We start from the raw sequence: 22,531 nt of genomic DNA on the forward strand, positions 1-22,531 counted from the left end.
CTCGTTGTGCATGAAAAATTAAATATTTTTATGTGTATATATTTTTTTTTCTATATCTAAATTCTAAAATCACGTTGAACGTCAATTTTTTTTTCTTATAATTTTGTTATTGAACGAAATTGGATGATAATATGAACATACTATATCTTTCGACCTATAATTTATTCATAGTGATCAAGTCATAAAGATACAAAAAGAATTTTATAAGTAAATGCATATAAATACATAAATGTATATTTATTTATCTAAAAAATATATGAAATTGAGTTTTACAACTAATCCCAATAAAAATGGAGTTTAACTTGTCTTAAACATGATTAAGAAAGCAATTGGGGTGAAGGAGTTTGACACTAAGCCTTAAAGTGCTGACATGCGTGAAATCTTCTTTTACTCACTCACTTCCCCACACTTAGCTTAGTTGACAGATTCAATTAACATCTTTTATCTAATTAATTAACTTCATTTTTTTTCTTCTAAAAATATACAAAACACACAAATTATATAAGTAATTATGTAAAGCAATTAATATTAACATCATTATGACACAATTAAACAACATATTCACACAACAATTATATCCTTAAAAAATACTATATAAATCTATATTATTAATTATTAAGTTTAAAAGAGTGTATTTTTATTTCATAAAGCCGAAAGGTAATAATTCCTAACTTTTGATGTTTGAAAATAAATTTAATTGATATATACTAAAAATTTAAAGTTTTTTAACGCAGTTATCTAATTATGGTTTCTAAATTTTCATATAACTAAAATTTATTAAATTTTGTAATAACTATTTTAAAAATAATATTTAGAATAGTTTATAGTTTATAATTTATAATTTGTTTGCAATATGAAAATATTTGCATTAATAATATGAAATTAAACTCTTTTGTCACTATGTGTATTTTAATTAAATAAAAAATAGAAGAAAAAAAAAAGATAAGAGAGGTAGTTAGTTATAATGGAAATTAAAAGAACAAAATTGTCCAATTAAAAGTATACACAAAAAAAGGGAATTATTTTTATTAATACTAATGAAAATGAAACACTTTATATTTTATTTGCTAAGAATATTTAAGAATTACCAATATTTATTAGATTAATTAGTGTTATATTTAATCTTCAAATTTTAAGGTCTTACGTTTAAGTCATATATTTGTAAAAATTATTAATTTTTTTATTATTTAAAAATTTAAGAATAAAATCATTTTAAAAAATGTGTATACTAAATTAGAACCTTTATATATGATTTATTCAAATTAAAATAAAAGAAAGAAATGAAAGAGAAAAGAGAAGTTAAGATAAGAGATGTAATTAGTTATAATTGTGAAAAGTATTGTTGGGAACAAAAAAAACTTATTTTTTTTACGCACAACAATGATGATGAAAAACATATTAAAATAACATCATAAAAGAAATAGGAAAAGATCACACAAATTTATTTAATGTGATTCAGCCTCTCATGCCTACGTCCACAAAGATGCTTATTATTTATTTCAAAATGTGTTACATATATCTTAAAAATCCTCTCTTCAAGTTGTGTAGGTTAAACTTGAAAATCACTTCCTCACAAGTTTTTTGGTGAAACTTGAAAATCATCACTCACAAGTTTTCTGGCGAAACTTGGAAACCTTCCTTCATATGACCTCCTCTCTCATTTAAGGTGGTGACCTCCTCTACAGGTCGGGTGGTTCTTCTCATCTCAAGAATCTTTATTTATTGTCCTTACATCACTATTTTAAAAAAGGAAACAAATCTCTAAAATAAGTACAATATATTTCATTTCTAAACAATATACTAAGGCTATCTCTAATGCAAGCAACTCATTTGAGTTGCTTCATGCATTAAAAAATGAAAAAAGTGGTCTCTAGTGTGCCATGTCAGCATTAAACATCTCAAACACAAATTTACTCCAATGGTAAGAAACTTGAAGAAATTCAACTTTTATAATTTTTTTTTCTAATCATTTATGAACCAAATTTAAATTCTTATTAAAAAGGATAATTGCACTACGATGAAAGAAAATAAATTACGAGAAAAAATACACAATAAGTAGATATTAAAAATAAAATAAAGCAATAGTAAATACAAAAATATTATACGAAATTAATTTTCATCACTATTATTTTCGAAACGTTCCCAAATATGCTCAATAAGATCTGCTTGAAATCTGACAAGGAACGGTTGCTTGAAGAAACAACTCTCTCTCTTCTTTAAGCAACTCATGTTACCACGTCAGAATCCTCCAATGGCAAGAAACCGGGACTTGAGTTGTTTCATGGAACAAGCAACTCCCATTGGAATTTCTCTAAAAGATTCAATATCTTTTAAAATCTAAATAATATTTTAGAGATTTGAATTTAAAAATTTGAATTGTTTTCCCAACAATTCTTCCCTCAATTAAAATTTTCAAATTTGACTTTGTCGCCATAGATGTTTGTCACAATCATCTTCAATCATACTTTTACTCTATAGTATTCCTTGTCTCCATTTCTTGAGTATTAAAATCGTTGGATATCAATCTTTAATACTTAAGAGACAGGTTACGAGGCTCCAACCAACCAGTTTATCCACCTCTAGTCATAGAAATGACAAAATGCTCTGTCTATGTGTACATGAAAAAAATGTCTTTATTAATAGTATAATATAAATTACAAATTTTGTTTTTGATTTTTGATGGGCCCGTTTCAAAAAAATTGTGTTGGTCCACCACAAGCACAAATGACAAAACGGATCGGATCTAAACAGCAGAGAACTTGTTAAAAAAAAAAACGAAACACAAGAGAACAAAGCATAAAAAAAGACACAAAAAATGGAGTGGAAGAAAATAAAAATATTAGAAAATTTTACTACTTGTTTGACACGTAAAACAAGAAGGAAAGTTATTTACATGCTATATCTTTCCCTCAAATTAGAGTGATACACGATGAGTAAATTTTTTTAAATAAAGTTGTATAATAAAATAAATATCAATTGTTTATTAAAATAAATATAAATAAATATATTTTGCATGTCTTTTTATTATTAAATATTATGCCATTTAAATAATAAATGTTATGTTAAAATTGTTTAGCAATTAAGTGTTATTATTAGAGTTAAGGATATATGGTTTAATATTAAATTTCAACATTATGATTTTTTAAATGGAAAAATGTAATTCAAAAAAATCTTATTAAAAATAATTAACCAATTTTTTTTTATAAATATTAATTTTTAACAAAATTAATAAATATTTTATATTAATAAAATAATTATAAAAAAATTAAATAATAAAATGTCATATTAAAATTTGACGGTCAACAAATATTAAATTAACAATAAAATTAAAAATTTTCATTTTTAAATTAAAAAATTAAATATATTTATTTTTATATAAAAGACTAAAATTGTAAATTAATAAAAATAAGATTAAAAATAAAATTTAACCTAACTAATCATATACCAACATGTTATCTCAGTAAAAGTGAAACATAAGTTAAATCTTTAAGTAAAGGTTTTTCTTAAGGGTAAGACCACTCTCGAGCAAATCTTTAATAAAAATGAAACATTAACGAACTTGATAAATATTTTGTAACTATAATTTGATTAAAAGAAATAATAATAGTACATTCAAAATAATTAATAGACATTTCATAGATTTTTTGATAATTTTTTTTCTAAATACTAACACAAATGCCAATTATTTAAGCTATTAGGATCATAAAGAGGTTGAATGGTACACACATAATCTTGTAATTAAACTTGATCCTATGAATTAATCTTTAATTATCAATTTAAAAATATTGTTAAATTAAATTTATGAAGAAAAAAAAAACTTGGATGCTGTGATAATTAAAAAAAAAGGTAGCAACTGTGCTTTGTTGGCTTCGAGATTTTGGATAAGGAATTAAGAAAGAAAATAATTTTCCGAAGCAATCTGAATCTCATCTCATCTTCCATTTCCATCATCTTCAATTTCTTCGCCAACGAACCCTAACCATGTCCGGTGTGGGCCCTATTTCTCAGGATTGGGAACCCGTCGTCCTCCGCAAGAAACCTCCCACCGCCGCCGCCAAGAAGGACGAGAAAGCCGTCAACGCCGCCCGCCGCTCCGGCGCCGAAATCGAAACCCTCAAAAAATGTCCGTTCCCAAAACCTTCAACCATCAAATAGATTATGTTGTTCATCGCGTGTTAATTATTTCGCTAATCTGTATTTCCTCTAACGAATTCATCAATTTGTTGTCCTTGTCCGCATCTTTTAAATCTCGGATCTGAACGTGTTTTCTTGTGATTATTGCAGCTCGCTTTGATGATTTGGTGTTGAGGCAGCAGATTTAATTTGCAAATTAAATCTTTTAAAGGGTTAGGAAAAAAATTGAATTTGATAATTGTTTAGTTTGGAAAAAAAAAAAGGGGTTCTTAAAACAAGAGCTAAATGATTTCTCATAGAGTGGTTACGGATGTGTTTTTTTGTGCGTGCTTGTTTTTATCTTTATTTGTTGATAAGCTTTATTCTTTGGGTGGTTTTTCAGTGGTGATTGTTCAATTGTTGGTGTGACAGATAATGCTGGGACAAATAAAGCAGCCTCTAGCAGCACTTCCTTGAACACTAAGAGGCTGGACGAGGATACAGAGAATCTAGCTCGTGAGTATTACACCATATAGATAGAGAACTAGTTTATTTTTTTCACGTTTTCTACCATTGAAAGAACCTGAGTGTTAGGTGCATATGCTTTTTAAAGGATTAAATGAGTTTTAGTCTTTTAACTTTTGTCAATTTTTTTTAGTCCCTGCAAATTTTTTATATGAACAAAAAAATTTGATGTCATAGGCCAAAATGTTAACGGGAGAAAAATTCAAGGACTAAAAAGTGAAAATCCACAAAAGTTCGAAAATTAAAATTAACAAAATTTTGTACAGGGACTAAAAACAAAAGTCGACAAAAGTTCATGGACTAAAAACATAGATGAATTATGTATTGTCTTTGGACTTTTACTAAATTATGGAGGTTCTATCGTTTTTGTGATTAGTAATAATCTAATGGATAGATTGAAGCATTTGAATTGAGCTGGAGGTACGACTGTCTCACCATCATGATAACTAAAAATGTACTACCTGCATCCCAATATATAATGCCCTTTTTACTTTTTTGCCTGTCCCTTTTTGTAAGACCCTTTTCTAATTGTCACTTGTATTAATATATCTTCTTTAAAATATCCTTATTTAATTAACAATTTTTTGAAACAAAAGATTATAAATATTTGAAATTAATTGGATAGAAATTCTCTCGAATTAGGATTGGAGAAGATAAATAAACACATAGATATCTCTCTCTTCCAATGTTAATTAATTAGGTGAGAAATGATTAAATAGAAAGAGTGAATGTTACTTTTGGAAAAGTAGTTTAAATTATTGACAAATTTAATGCTCTTAACTATATTAACTAATTTTCTTAAAGGGTATAATTTAGTTGAAAGATAATTAGGGACAAAGGTAGTATTTACAAGTTTCAACTGTTAGCTTTTGGAGTTTTATGACAAAATGCTTGGTGGTGTTAATTATTATAGATGTTATATAGAATCATTCATGCATCTTCACAAAACAACTTACCATTTTGGGGTAATTGGTTTTTGACATGGTATGTATCAAAACCTCTATGACCAAGTGATCTAGAGTTTGATTCTTGCTGTTCTCATTCTTCTAATAAAAAGTTGAATTTCTGCTCAAGGTAAGGGAGCTGATCATGAATCATGTTTAAAACTCGGATCTTTCGTGAGGGTGTGTTATAGATATGATAGCAAATCATTAATGTATATTCACCTAATAGCTATAAAACATTTATATAATTCACCTAATAGCTTAAGCTTTTGAGATAGTTCATGACATTATTAAATATCGAGTTTTAACATAATCGCTAGGAAATTCATAATCTTTTGGTAGGTTTTAGTTTTATTTTCTTGTTTGATTTAGTCACTAAAATTTAAGTTATGGAAATCGATGTTAGTTCTTTATCCTAAGCACAAATAAGAAAATGTATGTGTAACATGTTAGAGAAATGATGACGTAGATAACTAGATTCAAATATGAGGAGAAAATTTATGATACTAACCCCCTCCCCTTGTCCCCCAAACAAAATATAGATTTTTTTGAAAAGGGATTCACCCCTTTATTGCACTGTATACCGCTTTTAAGTTGAATGATACTAGTTTTTCAAAATTTACCATTATAATTTGAGTTGTGCATGCATTATGTTTCTCATCATTCACTTGATATGCTCCTATATGTATTTTGAGTAGATGAATCTTTTTCTTTTCTTTTGCTTCTGCTTGATAAGATGTGGGACTGCTCTGGGTCACAGGTCATTAATTATGTATAGGTTTTGATAATAAAAAAAAAATCCCTGGGCTTTGATGAGCATACACATGGTTGGGCCTGGTACTCTCTTGGTTTTCATTTGTTTCTGATTTTGCATTCAATAGTATCATACTCTGTTTAATAGATGGGAGAATTATGGCAAGCAGTAGCACTATTGTTATTCCAGTTTTAGATTTCTTAAACCAAAATTAAAGCATCTGATGCATTTTCTGTCTCATCTTGAGGATATTGTTTTTAACTTTTACTATTAAATATTCTTTAATGGCATCTCTTCCTACCTTGGTGCACATATGATGTGACTGGACTTTTGTGTGCAGATGAGAAGGTACCGACTGAACTTAAGAAGGCTATAATGCAAGCTAGGATGGACAAGAAACTCACTCAGGCTCAGCTTGCTCAAGTATTGCTCTACCCCTAGCAGAAACAAAATTGAATATATTATTGAGCTCATTATTTTCAAATTATTACTTAGGCATTATGAATGATGTGCATTGTTACTTGCAGCTGATCAACGAGAAGCCTCAAGTGATCCAGGAGTATGAGTCAGGGAAGGCCATTCCAAACCAGCAGATAATTGGCAAGTTGGAAAGAGCCTTAGGGGCTAAACTGCGTGGCAAGAAATAAGGAACCTAATGTCATGGTTGTGCTTGTAGTTTGGTTTGCATGATATGGGAGTGGATTGTGTTTGCTCGTTAAATGTGTATATGTAAGACAGATAAATGGTTGTGAGGATCTGTGGCTTTCACTTGTTCGAATAAATAAAATTGCATTTTCATTATAAATCCTACTTTTTTTTTTTTGTTTAGGGTTTAGGGTATGATGAAAACAAAGTTTGAATTTATGTATATCATTTTGGTCCTGCCAATGGTGGTTCTCATTATAAATCCTACTTCTACTGGCAATTGTGGGTTTTTTTTTTTTTTTTTTTAGGGGGGGGGGGTGCATTTTTCATTTGATTGTTACAAATTTTACAGTAGGAAATTGAGGGCAAATTTTAATTGTTTTTGTTTAATTTGGTTTTTACTGATAGTTTATACTGCACGTGCCGCCTTGGTTGTCACGGCTAAAGAGTCCTTTTTAAGTTTTTAAAATTTAATTTCAGAATTAAATTCCTCACTTAAGTGTTTTCTTATACTTTTTAGGAAGTCATTAGAAGGAAGAATTCTATGAAACAATTATACGAAATAACTTAGTTAAATGATTTTTTAAGATAATAAATCAAGTATTAAAACAATCATGCCCTATAAACTATCTTTCGAGATTCATGTTAACCCCCTTTTTATTAACAAAAAATAAAAAATAAAAAATGGACTACTACAAGTAACGGTAAAATGAAATCACGGTGATGTCAGTTTAATGTTATGGATGACCAATCGGGTATAATTCAGTTGGTTGATTGAGTGAGTGTTGTAATTCTTAGTATCAAGTTTGATTTTAATAAATAAAAAACAGTGAGAATCTGTATAATTAGTTTTGTGTATTTAAGTTAAAATAATGTTTGAAATAATGTAATTTATGTTTAAATTTTTCTGTATTACATTTTCTCTCTCTCTCTCTCTTTATATATATATATATATGTGTGTAATTCAGATTTCAAATCATATTTGTCTTTTTTCTTCTCTTTGCTTTTTTAATTTGTCGATTTCTCCCCTCTTTAATGCATACAGCCAAAGAAGTTTCAAAGAAAGATTTTAAAAACAATAATAAATTTTCAGTACATAGAATGCGACACAAAATGCATTTTAAAATAACATTAGAAAAAGCATACATTCCATAAAATAAAAGATGGAACGGAACCAATCGTTTACTTTTCCAACATTTGTCCCTACTTTTAACAAACAGAATTTATGCTTTAATAGAAAATAGTTGAGAATTTATGCTTTAAGGGATTACGTTTTACTTTGTATTATTTCCTTAAATTTTTTTTTATCCCTTATTTAGAAATAATCGTATGCATGTAATGCGTGTTTGGTTTCAATTTTTAAACGCAAGTTCTTCATCTTTCTCCACGTCTAATTATCAATTTACGGAGAAGCTATTATTTTTTTCCTTCTGGTTAAATGTAAAAATTTAAGTTTTGACGCTAATACAAACACACTACACTGGTAATAAAGAGATAAGAGAATGTAATTAGTGTGATAGAATAGAAGTCAATAAAGAGATAAGATATAGTCTTTAATTGAGCCCAATAATGATGTTCTGTGATCTATATACGGCGTGTTTGTTTTAGTGTTTTCTAACAAATTTTCACGTCCATTCTACCTGAAACACGGAAGTAAAAACTATTTGCTTCCGATTTGACGTAAAAAATCACGTTATTGACGCGGAAGCAATCACACTAATAGTGACTTATAGTAATGTTTCCTGGCTCAAGAAGAGTTTTACCCATAACCTTATACTAAAATAAGTGGTTTTCCTACCAGAAATGGAGACTACAAAAACTGACATATGTCATTAAAAGAAGTAAGAGCAAAGGAAGCAGATGGGATAAGTGTTGAAACAACCACAAAAAAGTAATGAAAGATATATAACAAGAAAATAAAATAACCGTAATAATACATGGCTTTCTTTTTTTCATTATGGAATCAAAGCTGTTCCGGCACAGGCAAGTCCTCTTGCTGAGGTGCATCCAAAACCCACTCCCCATCCTCCCTACGCACCATTCCCTTGTTTTTCTCCACCCACCATGAGCCTGGTATACGATGCCAATCGCTCCATGTTTGTTTCCATGTTTTAAGTCTTTGAGGCTTTTAGTACTGAGCAATCCGGAAGCAGACTCTGGAGCAGCTCCAAAGACGTTGATCCACTCCAAGTCCCTAGTGGTGCCGCGCCACACCACGTAGATTTCCCTTCGGGAACGGAGACTCTGGCGGTGGCATAGAGGAAGGAAGCGACGTCGTAATGGTGAGCGTCGTCCAGCATCACTTTTTCGAAGAAGGAGGCCTTGCCGTAGCGGCTGGAACCGCAGTAGGGGGAGTTCTTGTCGTTGTTGAAGGCGTCGTACGTCGCCTGGATGAGGTCGCCGCACCGGAGAATCAGGCCCCGGAGGGATGGGTGCAGCGGCTCCAGAAGCCCCTGCCAGTTGTCCAGGCCCAGGAGTTGGGCCCACGTGGGCTCGGGCTGTGTGGCCATTGGAAGGGAGATTTATGAATATGAGAATTGAGAATGGGATAGATATGAATGCTTTAAGAAAGAGATGTGGTGGATGAATGTGGCTGACCCACCTATTGGGGATCGCATTATGCCTCTTCTCCATTTCACATTTCACCTTTCTCCATTCCTTTCAATCATCTACTCATCTAACTTAAATACTCTAATTAATTTCTGTTTTGCATTTATATTTAGTTTATAATCTATCATTTTTAATTATTATAATTTTAACGTTTTTATTAATTACTCTTTAAATTTTATCCAAGTAAATATATAGTAGTATATTTGTATATATATATATATAAATTTATATAAATATTATTTTTTTTAAAATATTATCTGTATATAATTTATATACGCACAATTTTAATAAAAAGTATTCATAACAAATAGGTTTAAATATATTTTTAATCTCTCAAATTTAACATAAATTTGTTTTTGATCCCTCAAATTTAAAATTATTATTTTTAGTCCCTGTAATTTTTAAAAATCTTATTTTAGTCCTTTGGGTCACCAATAACATATTTGAAAGTAACTAATTACGACAGTTATGTAATATTAACCAGATTTAATGTAATATTTTCACTAATAGAGACACTAATAGGTATATTTTATGTAATAATATTTGATAAATTTCTTAACAAAATTTGAATATAGACTAAACTAAGATTTTTTAAAATTACAGGGACTAAAAATAATAATTTTAAATTTGAGGGACCAAAAACAGATTTATCCTAAATTTGAGGAACTAAAAACATATTTAAGCCATAACAAATTTTATATTACACTTTGTAATTATTAGTTTTTCTTAGAAAAATGTTTCTACCATAAAGGAATGAAATGGATAACATTGATTATATATATATATATAAATGTGCGTATTTGAATTCATATTTAACAAATAAAAACCTAAACCAAAAATATTATAATAAGAAAATAAATTATGAATAAAAAGATAAAATAATATAATTATAATAAAAAAAATTTAATTATAATATTAATATGAAGTATTTATTGGTGGAAAGGATTGTGAGTGCATATAAAATGAGTATTCTCTTTTTAATATAATTTATTTCATTCTCAAAATCAGATTATGATAATATTGTTAATATCATAAAATAAATTTATCTCATTTAAGTATATATTAATTTAAATTTATTTTCTAATTATTCATGAAATTGAAAAGTGAAACTTGATAGACACATACTCGATGTATTTTTTTATTTATTTATTTTGTGATGTATAAAAATTGTACTCAATTGCCCCTAAGTCTTGTAAAGGGTTGTCTATTAAGCCAAAAAAGTGATATAAAAAAATTTGAACCAATACTCATAAAAAAGGTGAAATTTTGGTCCAAATTTTTTATCACTTACTGTAAACCCACATAACAATGAAAGAACATATCGTTGAGAAATCTTATCAAAAACAAAAAAATGTAATTTTTCTCGTACATGTTAATTTGGTTTGGTACCTTACCTTGACGAATATATTTTAATTAAACATATGTACGAAAAAGTTTATCTAATCCTTTGATTCGAGAATATCATTTTTTTATAGTTAGGGTATATTTTACATTTGATTGTTGATTGATCGTTTAAACTAAAAGTTAAAGAAGATAAATCTTCAAAATCAACCTTTTAATAGATTGATAGAGAGCTTCTACCTCTAATATATATAGGGTAAATAAATCAATTATCATAGATAGCAAATTCAACAAAAATTTATCTATGATAGATAAATTTATGTAGATTTAAATTATAATTGTTTAATATAATTTTGGTACTAAATAGATGATTTATAAAAATTTAGATTTGTTTGACAAGAATTATTAAATTTGATGAAAATAAAATAAAGTAATAAATTGTGGAGTATTTAAACTTATGATAAGAATAGATAAAAATTGATTCACTAATTTTTTCATGTAAATTTTTTAAATTTTTTATTTAATGTTGAAATTATTAGTTAATTTGATAGTTCACAATTATAAATAAATCTTGTTCTTACTGGGAATTTGTCGTAGGGTTGATCCTCCAAGTAAGATTGGTGAGCCTCCTTCGCTGGTACGTTGGTATGCCAAGGTGGGGGTGGTACCTGCAAAAGAGACTCCGATGCTAAAGTTAGGGTTTGTATGAGTATGAGTCTCGTATAAGTAATGCACGAACCTTGGTGTGAATTAGGGTTTCGTTGGGCCTTGGGCCTGAGATCGGCTATGACCTAATTAGATAGCGGACCTCGTCTTGGCCGAGGTTTCCCAATGCATGTCCGAGGTCGGCCTGTGCTGTGGTGCCGAGCTCGAGCTCGGCTTAGTGGTACGGATAGTACACTAGCCCCCCGAGCTCTGAAGACCGTGGGTCGAAGAGTTAATGCCGAGCTTGGAGGGGAGCCGTGACTCTTCGCATACGCTTCCTTGCTATACTGCCATGTGTCATAACTATCACCTCGCTCCCCGAAACGCGCAGGCGTTAATGGGAGGTGACAGTTATGTAGACGTACCTTGGTAATATTAGGGTCTTTAGTGTCTATCGGCACATTGACATTGTCAGGGTTTTACCTTGTGATTGTGGCGCGGTGACAAGATTGTATTTTTATCTGTTTGATGACGTGGCCTCTCTGGGCCGATGTGGTATTCCGATATCCATGTTTTCATGGCCGAACTGAGGAACTCGGCAATAATAAGTTTATTGCTTGGTCAGGCTGGTAAACCTTTGCCCGAGTCAATAAATTGGTGAGGGACAAGTCGGCAACTCGGCTGGCCAGTACACTTGCCCCCCAAGCACCGAGTGATGTAAGAGCGAAAGGGCTTCTGAGGATCTCCCAAATTTGTTGTTTGAAGGTTCAAATTCGACCTTGTTAAGTAGATGTGATCTTTAAGGGTCGAGCTCGACCTTGGTTAAGAAAATGTGATCTCAAGGTTCGGACTCGACCTTGGCATATCGAGGTTCGAACTCGACCTTGGTTAAGAAAATGTGATCTCAAGGTTCGGACTCGACCTTGGCATATCAAGGTTCGAATTCGACCTTGGTTAAGAAAATGTAGTCTCAAGGTTCGGACTCGACCTTGGCATAACAAGGTTCGAACTCGACCTTGGTTAAGAAAATGTGATAAAAGGTTCGGACTCGACCTTGGCATATCATGGTTCGAACTCGACCTTGGTTAAGAAAATGTAGTCTCAAGGTTCGGACTCGACCTTGGCATATCGAGGTTCGAACTCGACCTTGGTTAAGAAAATGTAGTCTCAAGGTTCGGACTCGACCTTGGCATAACAAGGTTCGAACTCGACCTTGGTTAAGAAAATGTGATCTCAAGGTTCGGACTCGACCTTGCACTAGTACACAATACACATTTTACGTCGGTTATTTTAGGGGTTTTTACGTCAGAAAAACGTCCGACGTAAAAGTGGGAGACGTAAATTTACGTCAAGGCGCGAAAACTGACGTAAATTTACGTCGGACATGAGAACGTCCGACGTAAAAAAGTCATAAAAATTAAATAATAAAAAAATGAATGCAAGCAGAACGGCCCGTTCTGCAAGCAAAACGGCCCGTTCTGCAAGCAGAACGGCCCGTTCTGCTTGGAGAACGGCCCGTTCTGCTTGGAGAACTGCCCGTTCTGCTTGGAGAACTGCCCGTTCTGCTTGGAGAACAGCCTGTTCTGCTTGATAGACCCAGCTCCAAATCCGGACGTGGTCACTTCTTTCTCCAGCTTCAAAAACTGGAAATGCAGCACAAAGTTGAATGAGAAAAACTGGAAATGCTACCTCATAGAAAAACAAGATAGTGAGATCCCCTAACCTCGAATATGTAAACTTCGTGGTTCTAAGCTAAACGAGAAGCACGGGAGAAGAAATCTAAGTTGTTGAAGAGGAAGAAGGAGAAACTTGAAATGAATCCCTGAAAAGCAACTCTAAAGGAGAAGAGGAAGAAGGAGATCCACTTCAGCCTTTGCGCGCGGGAGGTGAATTTTTGAAATCTATAGCTACACTACGCGCACATGCACCTTCTTTTAATAACCAGCAGTGGGTTATTTATGTCGGCCCTTATTGGGTCCGACGTAAATTTTAATATCTACGTCGGACACAATACGTAGCCGACGTAGATGTTAAAATTTACGTCGGACCCAGTTAGGACTGACGTAAATAATCCACCAAAATTACGGTACATGCCACCGCGTTTTTATAACATCGGTGGTGCCATTTTTCGACGTTATTTAGGTGACGTAAAAGCCTCTTTTTGCACTAGTGTTGGCATATCAAGGTTCGAACTCGACCTTGGTTAAGAAAATGTAGTCTCAAGGTTCGGACTTGACCTTGGCATATCGAGGTTCGAACTCGACCTTGGTTAAGAAAATGTAGTCTCAAGGTTCGGACTCGACCTTGGCATAACAAGGTTCGAACTCGACCTTGGTTAAGAAAATGTGATCTCAAGGTTCGGACTCGACCTTGGCATATCAAGGTTCGAATTCGACCTTGGTTAAGAAAATGTAGTCTTAAGGTTCGGACTCGACCTTGGCATAACAAGGTTCGAACTCGACCTTGGCATATCAAGGTTCGGACTCGACCTTGGCAAGTCGTCACAGTTTTATATGCCAATACCGAAAATGTATGGGAATGGAGTTGCTTTGTTGATTATTTCTAAGGTGTGCCTCGTTAAAACCTTCCTTGGCCAAAAACCCTTTTTTTTAGTGGGAAAAAAGGATGAGGAGGAAAAAGAGTACATCACCTGAATTTACAAGTTAAGAGAAATAAAATTTGAGGTGGGTGACATTCCAAGTTCTGAATTTCCCTTAGGAGGGGTCTATTCTTGCCTCTCTCACCCCACCAAACAAGGTTGCCAACTTTAAATGTTTGTGGCCTGACCTTGGTCTTGCTTTCCTTGTGGTTTGTCGCGAACCTGGTCACGAAAAGCAGAGTGCTTTTCCATCTGAATGTACCTTGCAGCTCGGGCACGAAGTTCGTCCATATCAAGAGGAGATCGTCGACACAGGCTGTCCACGAAAGGTCCAGGCTTGAGCGCCATGAGCATGGCGTGTAGGGCGACCTCGGGGTTCAAGTTTCGAATCTTGACCGAGATACTGGCGAAGCGTTCCATGAATTCCCTCAATGATTCGTTGCCGCCCTGTCTGAGACTGGCCAAGGCGGCTGATGTGACATGGTGAGGTCGACTCGTGGCATATTGCGCCGTGAATCGCCTTACTAGAGTGTCGAAGTTGTCTATTGACTCCACCGGCAATTGAGTGTACTAGTTGAGCGCTGCCCCCTTGAACGAGGTCAGAAAAACCCTACACAGAATAACATCTTCATTAGTGTATAGGTTTACCTGTGTAATGTACAGATCGACGTGCTCGTCTGGATCTGTTGTGTCGTCGTAGCGGTCGATGTGGAAAGGCTTCCATCCGTGAGGGAGTGGCGTCTCCATGATTCCATCCACAAAAGGATGACGACGGAAGGTTGTTTGACCCCCCGTGACATGAGTAGGGGCCTTGCTGACTTCATGGGCCGACTTGTTCGTCGGTGCGTGAGACCAATGCGTGGCAGGTCGCGGAGTCAGTGCCCTAATCGCTGTCTGGGGTTGAGAGACCAGATGCCCTTCTTCCTTGTGGATGTTGCTCGCCTGAGGAGGATGATCAGAAGGGCGTCGAGGGAGTTGGGTGCGAATCTGCTCGTTTTCGGCGCGTAGTGCCGCTAGGTCAACTTCATTAGCGGTCTGCATCGCTACTAGGTCAATTTCGTGCTTGGCACGCATGTTTTGTAGATCGGCGTCGTGTTGTTGCCGCATATGTTCGACTTGGTCGATCAGTCTCCTCAATGTGGCTTCGTTATCCATGGTAGCTGTGTGATCTAGGTCGTCTATTGCGCGTCTGCTATGGCTTCTGGTGCAAACCATAAGCGTGACCGATAAGAGTTGTCTTGATCGGCCCCACGGTGGGCGCCAAATGTTCTTACTGGGAATTTTCCGTAGGGTTGATCCTCCAAGTAAGATTGGTGAGCCTCCTTCGCTGGTACGTTGGTATGCCAAGGTGGGGGTGGTACCTGCAAAAGAGACTCCGATGCTAAAGTTAGGGTTTGTATGAGTATGAGTCTCGTATAAGTAATGCACGTACCTTGGTGTGAATTATGGTTTCGTTGGGCCTTGGGCCTGAGATCGGTTATGACCTAATTAGATAGCGGACCTCGTCTTGGCCGAGGTCTCCCAGCGCATGTCCAAGGTCGGCCTGTGCTGTGGTGCCGAGCTCGAGCTCGGCTTAGTGGTACAGATAGTACAAATCTTAATTCCTTAGTTGGAAAATTCTGAGTTGTTTAAAAAAAAAACCCAATTCCTTAATAATTTTTGTTAAACAATTGTGCATTAAGATGGGGGGACCAAAAATCACTTATAAGATTTATCCTAATACCTTGGTAATAAATGTTATCATCGTTTTATAGAGATCATCATTTTAAAAAATATTTTTTAACCTCAATTAAAAATTATAAAACCATGCGTAGATTGATTAAGCCACAAAAAAACATTAAATACAAGAATAAAAACAATTTGTGATTGCTTGGAGCGCTTTTGTGATAGCTTTGAACAAGTTTCGCTCACTCAAAGTGTTAAAAGTATTAATTATATCAATAATTGTCTAAATTAAATAATACACACATATATATATTGTAGACTTACTTAATTCAATAACTCATGTTACATTAAATTTTAACAATCTAATCATTACGTAAAAAAAATAGATGAAATTTATAAAATTTTAAAATTTCAAAAACTATTTAATATTTTGTTTTATTAATTCAAATCAATATATATAATATTTTTAAAATTATCCGTCAATTTAAATTTATGAAATGAAGTATATATATATATATATATATATATATATATATATATATATATATATATATATATATATAGCTTTAAACATATTAAATATGTTGATTTTTTTCATTTATTATTTCCTTTATAAAACATTAAGAAGATTTATAAGAGGATATAGTGGTATTTTTTTTTTAAAAAAAACAATGCCTTAAAAAAGTTATCAATTATGAAAAAAAATACTTTTATTTATTTTTTTGAGAGAAAATATTGTTATTTATAATTATAGTAAAATTAGTTTTTTTTGGTATTCAATTGTTATTACATTATTTTACTTTTTAACTACGCATTTTGAAGTACTCATAACTTTATGATCAGTTAATCATCTATACACTGTCAATGTAAAGTTTTTTTACACCGGTAGTTAATCAGAGTCGTTAATAGTACTTTTTTTTATATTTTAATTTAATTAAATAAGCAGATAAAAAGACACTATTAACGACTCTGATTGACTGCCAGTGTAAAAAAATTTAACATTAACAGTATATAGGTGATTAATTCCAACTTTATTTTGTAACTATTCTCTAAACTTTCCATTACATTAATTCTTCTTTTTCCAAAATCTCATATCAAATTAGCCAGCCTAAATTGTTAAAAATTAAATTTAATATTATTAAAAAAAAACACAAAACATTTCCAAATAATCATGTTCGAGGTACAATCTGATAGTATAAATAAAGATATCTCTTTTAATAGTGATTTGATTCTTGGTTAATTAAGTTATGTAGGATTTGCCCCTTTTAATACCTAATTTATATTTTAAAATTTTCCACTAGCCTAAAACCAAGGAAATGTATTTACTTGTTAAAACTTAAAACATTATTTAGCTTTCTTTCTCACCCCTGATTTTAATTTTTTTATTTATTGTTTACTTCATTAGCGTCAACAAGATTGTATTAATTACTTTTTTTTTTTAATTCATTACTCAGTTTGTGAAAGAAAAAAAAGTCGTGGTGAATAAATTCTAGTACATTCTTACGAATTTTTCTATATCCAGATTATGACATAGATGCTTTCTTTTTCCCTTAGTGAAGACATAATGATTATTTCACTATCACTAGTGGATATATAATTTTAAATTGTGGGCGATAAAGATATGGGTAAGTCAAAGGTGTAGCAGTAACATAGATTTCTGATGAAAGAGTTATCACTTTTACTGATTAATAATATATATATATATATATATATATAGAGAGAGAGAAAAAAAAAAGAAGGGGGCTTAAATATAATTTTTTCTTGTAATTTATTAATTTTTTTACATTTAATCTTTGTAAACTTTTGTTGTTGTTTTATATTTTTTAAAACGTTTTAAAAATATATAGTTTCTATCATCAATTTTTGTTAAAAAAAAAATGTGGTGAACACAATTCATATTATTTTCTATTTTATTAATTATTGGCATGAAAGTAAATTAATTTTAATTTTTTAAGACAATTTGGAAATGTATTGTACGTCATTTTATCATACTTTTCACGTGCATTATTTTTAGATCATGGAATGTTGTTGCGTCTTGACTATCATCGATAATGGAGTTATATCGTCTCCCTTCTCTAAATAGGGTGTCTCGCTTGTCACTATTGCAATGGTTGCAGTAGATGGTGAAGACCTTGATGTTTTTGAGCCAATCAACACAATACTTATTTGACCTTGGAAGATGTGGCATTGATAGTAGCTAACAAAGTGGTAGACGCTCTTATTACGCATGAGTTCTTATAAGACGGGGAAGTAACTAAGCATGAGATCGAACTTTTCTATGGTAAGGTGATGATTGATGGTGACCACGCAAAGATTATGGTTGTTGAGAGTGAACTCAATGTTGTTGAAATCGTGGATTGTAAGAAGTTACACCTTGTTGGGGTTTGGATTAAGAGGGTTAAAGTTTGAAGTGTCAGATTTGGATTGAAGAGAAAAAATGTGATCTTGAAGTTAAGGATGATGATTTAGGTGAGATGAAATGCATTTTGAAATTTCTTCTAGAAAAAATTATAATCATTTTAACTACGTGTTCTTACTTGAGATTAGTCTCAAGACAGTCTCTCTAATGAGATTGGTGAGCCTCTTCTACTTTGTAAGTTGGTCACTCCAAGACGGGTTGCAAAAGAGACTCTGATACTTAAGTAAGTCCTTGATAGTATAGATGTCTCTCATATATAATGCACGTATCTTGGTGAGATTTTTTTCTCTGGTGGATATCTTGGTTGATTAAGATAAGATTACGTACATACTTATCTTTTCATCTTGTTAATTGGTGTATGATTTTATCTTCTTAGATGATGTGGCTTGGTGACCTTGTGCCGAGGTGGGCTTCGACACTGATATCATATGGGTAGTGGCCTTGGGCCGAGGTGGATCTCAATACCGAGATGGATGGTACACTATGTAATGATGAAGTAAAATATAATAAAAATATTATGAATTTCATTTGTCACGTATTTTTTTTTTAATGAGAGTTGATAAATAAAAACTATTTTTAAAATATTATAAAAGGTTAAAAACAAAATAATAAAAAAAAATTACAAGAATAAAAAATGAAAAGATAATAAATTGGAACAATAATGCATGGCTTTCATTTTTCATTATGGAATCAAAGCTGTTCCGGCACAGGCAAGTCCTCTTGTTGAGGTGCATCCAAAACCCACTCCCCATCTTCCCTACGCACCATTCCCTTGTTTTTCTCCACCCACCATGAGCCTGGTATACGATACTCCTCCTTCAGAAACTCACACGACTTATTCACCAAAGCCAGGCTCCTCTTCACCTTCATCTCAAACTCCCCACTCGCCCCATTCCACCCCGCCACCACGTGCAGCATGGCCTGCAAGTTATGCCAATCACTCGGGTTCTTCGAATCCTTCAAACTCGGCGACTTTCGCGTATCAATCACCAACTCCACGCCCGTGTACTCGTACCCCAACAGCGTCCCTGGATAATGCGGAATCAAATCGATCACGTTCTTCACGTGCAGGACATTTAGGTTCCCAAACTCTTTCAACCTGTCGTTGAAAGCCTTGTTTCCCACCTGGGGGCACCCAAACACGATGCCCGTCACCGGAACCTCCGTTACCCCGTTTTCTACTAAGTCAAAGGCACTCACGATGGATAAGCTTGCCCCAAGACTGTGACCCACCAACACTACGCTAGGACTCTCCGATTTGTAACGTTGTAGCAAAGCTTTGACCGATGTAAGAAGCTGGGTTCGAGCACTGGTTTTTGTGAAGGCAGATTTTGGGTCGTCTGATGTGTAGATTGTGAGCCAACCGTTCATCACCTTCGGTGTTCTCGAGTCGTCTCCATTGTTACCTGTATTAATCACAGGTGTAATATAAAACTAGATAACAAAAAGGATTTTTGAACACCCCACAACCTATTTAACAATTATATAAAAAAGAGATCAGGTGATATAATTTAATAAAAGAGAGAAAGAAAGATACAAAGAATTGATACGCATTGATAAATAAAAAAAATAGTAATCCAATCCAATCAAATTTGTTTTTCTGACTTAGTTGAGCTAGGTATCTGATTTTAGTGTTAAAAATTAACCTAATTCCATATATTGAAAAAAGTTAAATTTGTGTCATTTGGGCAATTACTATATAAGTAATCAATCTTATTATCTCATTGACTCTTATATATATATATATATTATTTACTTCTCCTCCTTTAACCTAATCCACTCACCACCAAAATGTATCATCACGACATTGCTCAAGCTATCTATTCATTGATTAAAAGAATATTGATTCATTAGTTTTCATCTTTTTATACATCTATAATTAGGAGTGTTTGAGTTTTTTTTTTTGTATTTGTTTGAGTGTCAATGTTTTGTTCAAATAAATTTCAATTATTCGGATCCAATGATACACTCAAACCAAGATATGTTAACACGCGTTCAAATTAGATAGAAAATTTATGCAAATCCAATTAAATCCAACTCAAACTATTTTTATTGGGTTAAATAACATGTTAGATGAAACCCAATCTAAATCGACATGTGAACACTCCAATCTAACATACTTTCCATTGTTAACTTAAATTTATTAAAAATTATTAATTTCTATGGCTCCAATACTTATTAATAATGATTTTGTGCCTTTTAGTAATTTTCTAACAAATGATAATGGGTTAAAAGTAAAAGAAAATAAGTAATATATAATATAAAATAATTTGACATTATCATCTAATCATAAGTCAACATTTATATAAAAATTGTTGACTCTTATAATAAATAAATAAATAGTCATTTTAATGGTGATATTTAATTGATTGACAATGTAAATTTACACTTTAAATATATGACCATAATTAGCTTTAAAAAGTTATACATTAAAAAGTACTATGTTGTTATTTTTGCTTTTAAATATCTTTTATTCTTGTCTATTTTGTTAGTTTTTTCTTCTTCATCATTTGTTACTATATTTCTTATCTTTATATTCTTCCATTTTCTTTTATCTTATCAATTTTCTGGTTCCTTTACTTCATATTAATTAATGTTGATTTTTGATATATAATCATGACAATTAGAGTTAAAATAAACACTTATCTTATAAATCACACACAAGTGAGTGGTTACGAGGCATGATGAACATGCTTAAGTTTAGAAAGTAAGTTAGACGTACGATTGGAACATATAGAAAAAAAAAAAAAAAAAAAAAAAAAAAGAGTTTATGAGCTTACGATGTTTGTTTCCGCTCTCTAACTCTTGGAGACTTTTAACACTAAGCAATTCAGTGGCAGACTCAAGAGCGGCTCCAAAGACGTTAACCCATTCATAGTCCCTAGTGGTGCCGCGCCACACCACATAGATTTCCCTTCGGCCGAGCGTTTTGGAGCGCTGATCCGATGTGACAGCGACGTAGCCTATCCAGTTGGACTCGCGGTCCCAGGCCTCTCGCGAGAGGGAGTGGAGGAGGAAGGCTTCAGGGACAGAGATCTTAGCCGTGCCGTACAAAAACGAAGCGACGTCGTAGTGGTCAGGGTCCTCTAGCATCACCTTCTGGAAGAAGGAGGCCTTGCCGTAGCGGCTGGTGCCGCAATAGAGGGAGTTTTTGTCGTTGTTGAAGGCGTCGTACGTCGTTTGGATGAGGTCGCCACACCCCAGGATTAGGGCTCGGAGGGATGGGTTCAGAGGCTCCAAGAGCCCTTCCCACTTGTTAAGGCCCAGGAGTTGGGCCCAACTGGGTTCGCTTGTGCTTTCTTCACTTGTGGCCATGGGATTCGGAGGTCAGTGTGCAACAATCTAAGGGATATGAGAAATAATGGACATGTTGGTGACATATATGGAACCACGTATGGTATGGATATGGTTGACCCACCATTGATGGAATAGTGTTAGGTTGCATGGCTATCAGATTTTCACACATAAGATATTTTGTTTTGATTAATAAAAATACAGAAGAAAAATATGTTTTTGATTTAAAAAGCAGGAGTGTTATTCATGAGTTTGGATAATATGAGAAAATCAATCCATCCAAACTAAATCAATTAAGTTGGTTTAATTTCTTTATTAGATCAAATTCGATCTAAATCAATTAAATTGGATCATAGTTTATATTTTATAAATATAATGATTCAAGAATCAAATAAATATTATATTGTAATACTATGATTTCATTAATAACACATAAGTATTATACTACATTAACATTCTAACAACAATACATTACGATAGTTTTTTTTAATGATCTTATCATTATAAAATATTAATATATTTTATATTATTATTTTAATAGTGATTCTACACTCACTTGTTAAGTTATTATGTGCTTATACCTAGCTAGATGCACGTCACATGTCCCTGGCCCTTTGACTTCGTCACTTATCGGCCAATTTCAAAGTTATTGTTCACTTTGTCTTAATTGAGTCATTAGACTACATACTAATATTTTCACTTAATATATTATTTCTATGTTGTCATTTAAGTTGAAAAAAGAATGCATGGATACTACTTGGATAATAATTGTTGATTGGTTTAGATGATACTTGGTAACATAGAAAAGTTTTGTTATATTTAATAATGAATTACGTTAATTTTAAATGCTAAAATATTTTAATTTCAAATGTTAAATTATGTTTAATAACTTTTGTTCTTACCGGAAATCTGCTGTAGAGATGATCCTCCGAGTAAGATTGGTGAGCCTCCTTCGCTGGTACGCTTGATGCTCCAAG

The 22,531-nt window shown here is 32.7% G+C and overlaps 2 protein-coding genes across 2 annotated transcripts; one reads left to right on the forward strand and one right to left on the reverse strand.

Annotated features, from left to right (window-relative positions):
- The first annotated feature begins 3,859 nt into the window (after positions 1 to 3,859).
- Positions 3,860 to 7,141, forward strand: MBF1A (multiprotein bridging factor 1A). The gene is made up of 4 exons (XM_020360135.3): positions 3,860 to 4,123; positions 4,546 to 4,629; positions 6,677 to 6,759; positions 6,864 to 7,141. Exons 1-4 carry the CDS (start codon positions 3,982 to 3,984, stop codon positions 6,981 to 6,983), a joined length of 429 nt encoding a protein of 142 aa, XP_020215724.2. The 5' UTR covers positions 3,860 to 3,981; the 3' UTR covers positions 6,984 to 7,141.
- Positions 7,142 to 18,820: 11,679 nt separating this feature from the next.
- LOC109799733 (alpha/beta-Hydrolases superfamily protein) lies at positions 18,821 to 21,623 on the reverse strand. Its single transcript, XM_029271487.2, has 2 exons — positions 21,041 to 21,623; positions 18,821 to 19,666 (listed from the first exon to the last, which is right to left on the reverse strand). The coding sequence occupies exons 1-2, from the start codon at positions 21,573 to 21,575 to the stop codon at positions 18,951 to 18,953; spliced, it is 1,251 nt and encodes a 416-aa protein (XP_029127320.2). The 5' UTR covers positions 21,576 to 21,623; the 3' UTR covers positions 18,821 to 18,950.
- Between the last annotated feature and the right edge of the window lie 908 nt (positions 21,624 to 22,531).

The sequence above is a fragment of the Cajanus cajan genome, chromosome 8, assembly GCF_000230855.2.
Source record: "Cajanus cajan strain Asha chromosome 8, NIPB_CcT2T_4, whole genome shotgun sequence".
In the NCBI taxonomy this organism is placed as follows: Eukaryota; Viridiplantae; Streptophyta; class Magnoliopsida; order Fabales; family Fabaceae; genus Cajanus; species Cajanus cajan.

Coding starts and splice junctions, on each gene's coding strand:
- MBF1A (XM_020360135.3), top strand. CDS start 3,982: ATGTCCGGTGTGGGCCCTATTTCTCAGGATTGGGAACCCGTCGTCCTC. Junction 4,124..4,545: donor AATCGAAACCCTCAAAAAAT/GTCCGTTCCCAA, acceptor TTGGTGTGACAG/ATAATGCTGGGACAAATAAA. Junction 4,630..6,676: donor GGATACAGAGAATCTAGCTC/GTGAGTATTACA, acceptor TTTTGTGTGCAG/ATGAGAAGGTACCGACTGAA.
- LOC109799733 (XM_029271487.2), bottom strand. CDS start 21,575: ATGGCCACAAGTGAAGAAAGCACAAGCGAACCCAGTTGGGCCCAACTC. Junction 19,667..21,040: donor AGAGAGCGGAAACAAACATC/GTAAGCTCATAA, acceptor TGATTAATACAG/GTAACAATGGAGACGACTCG.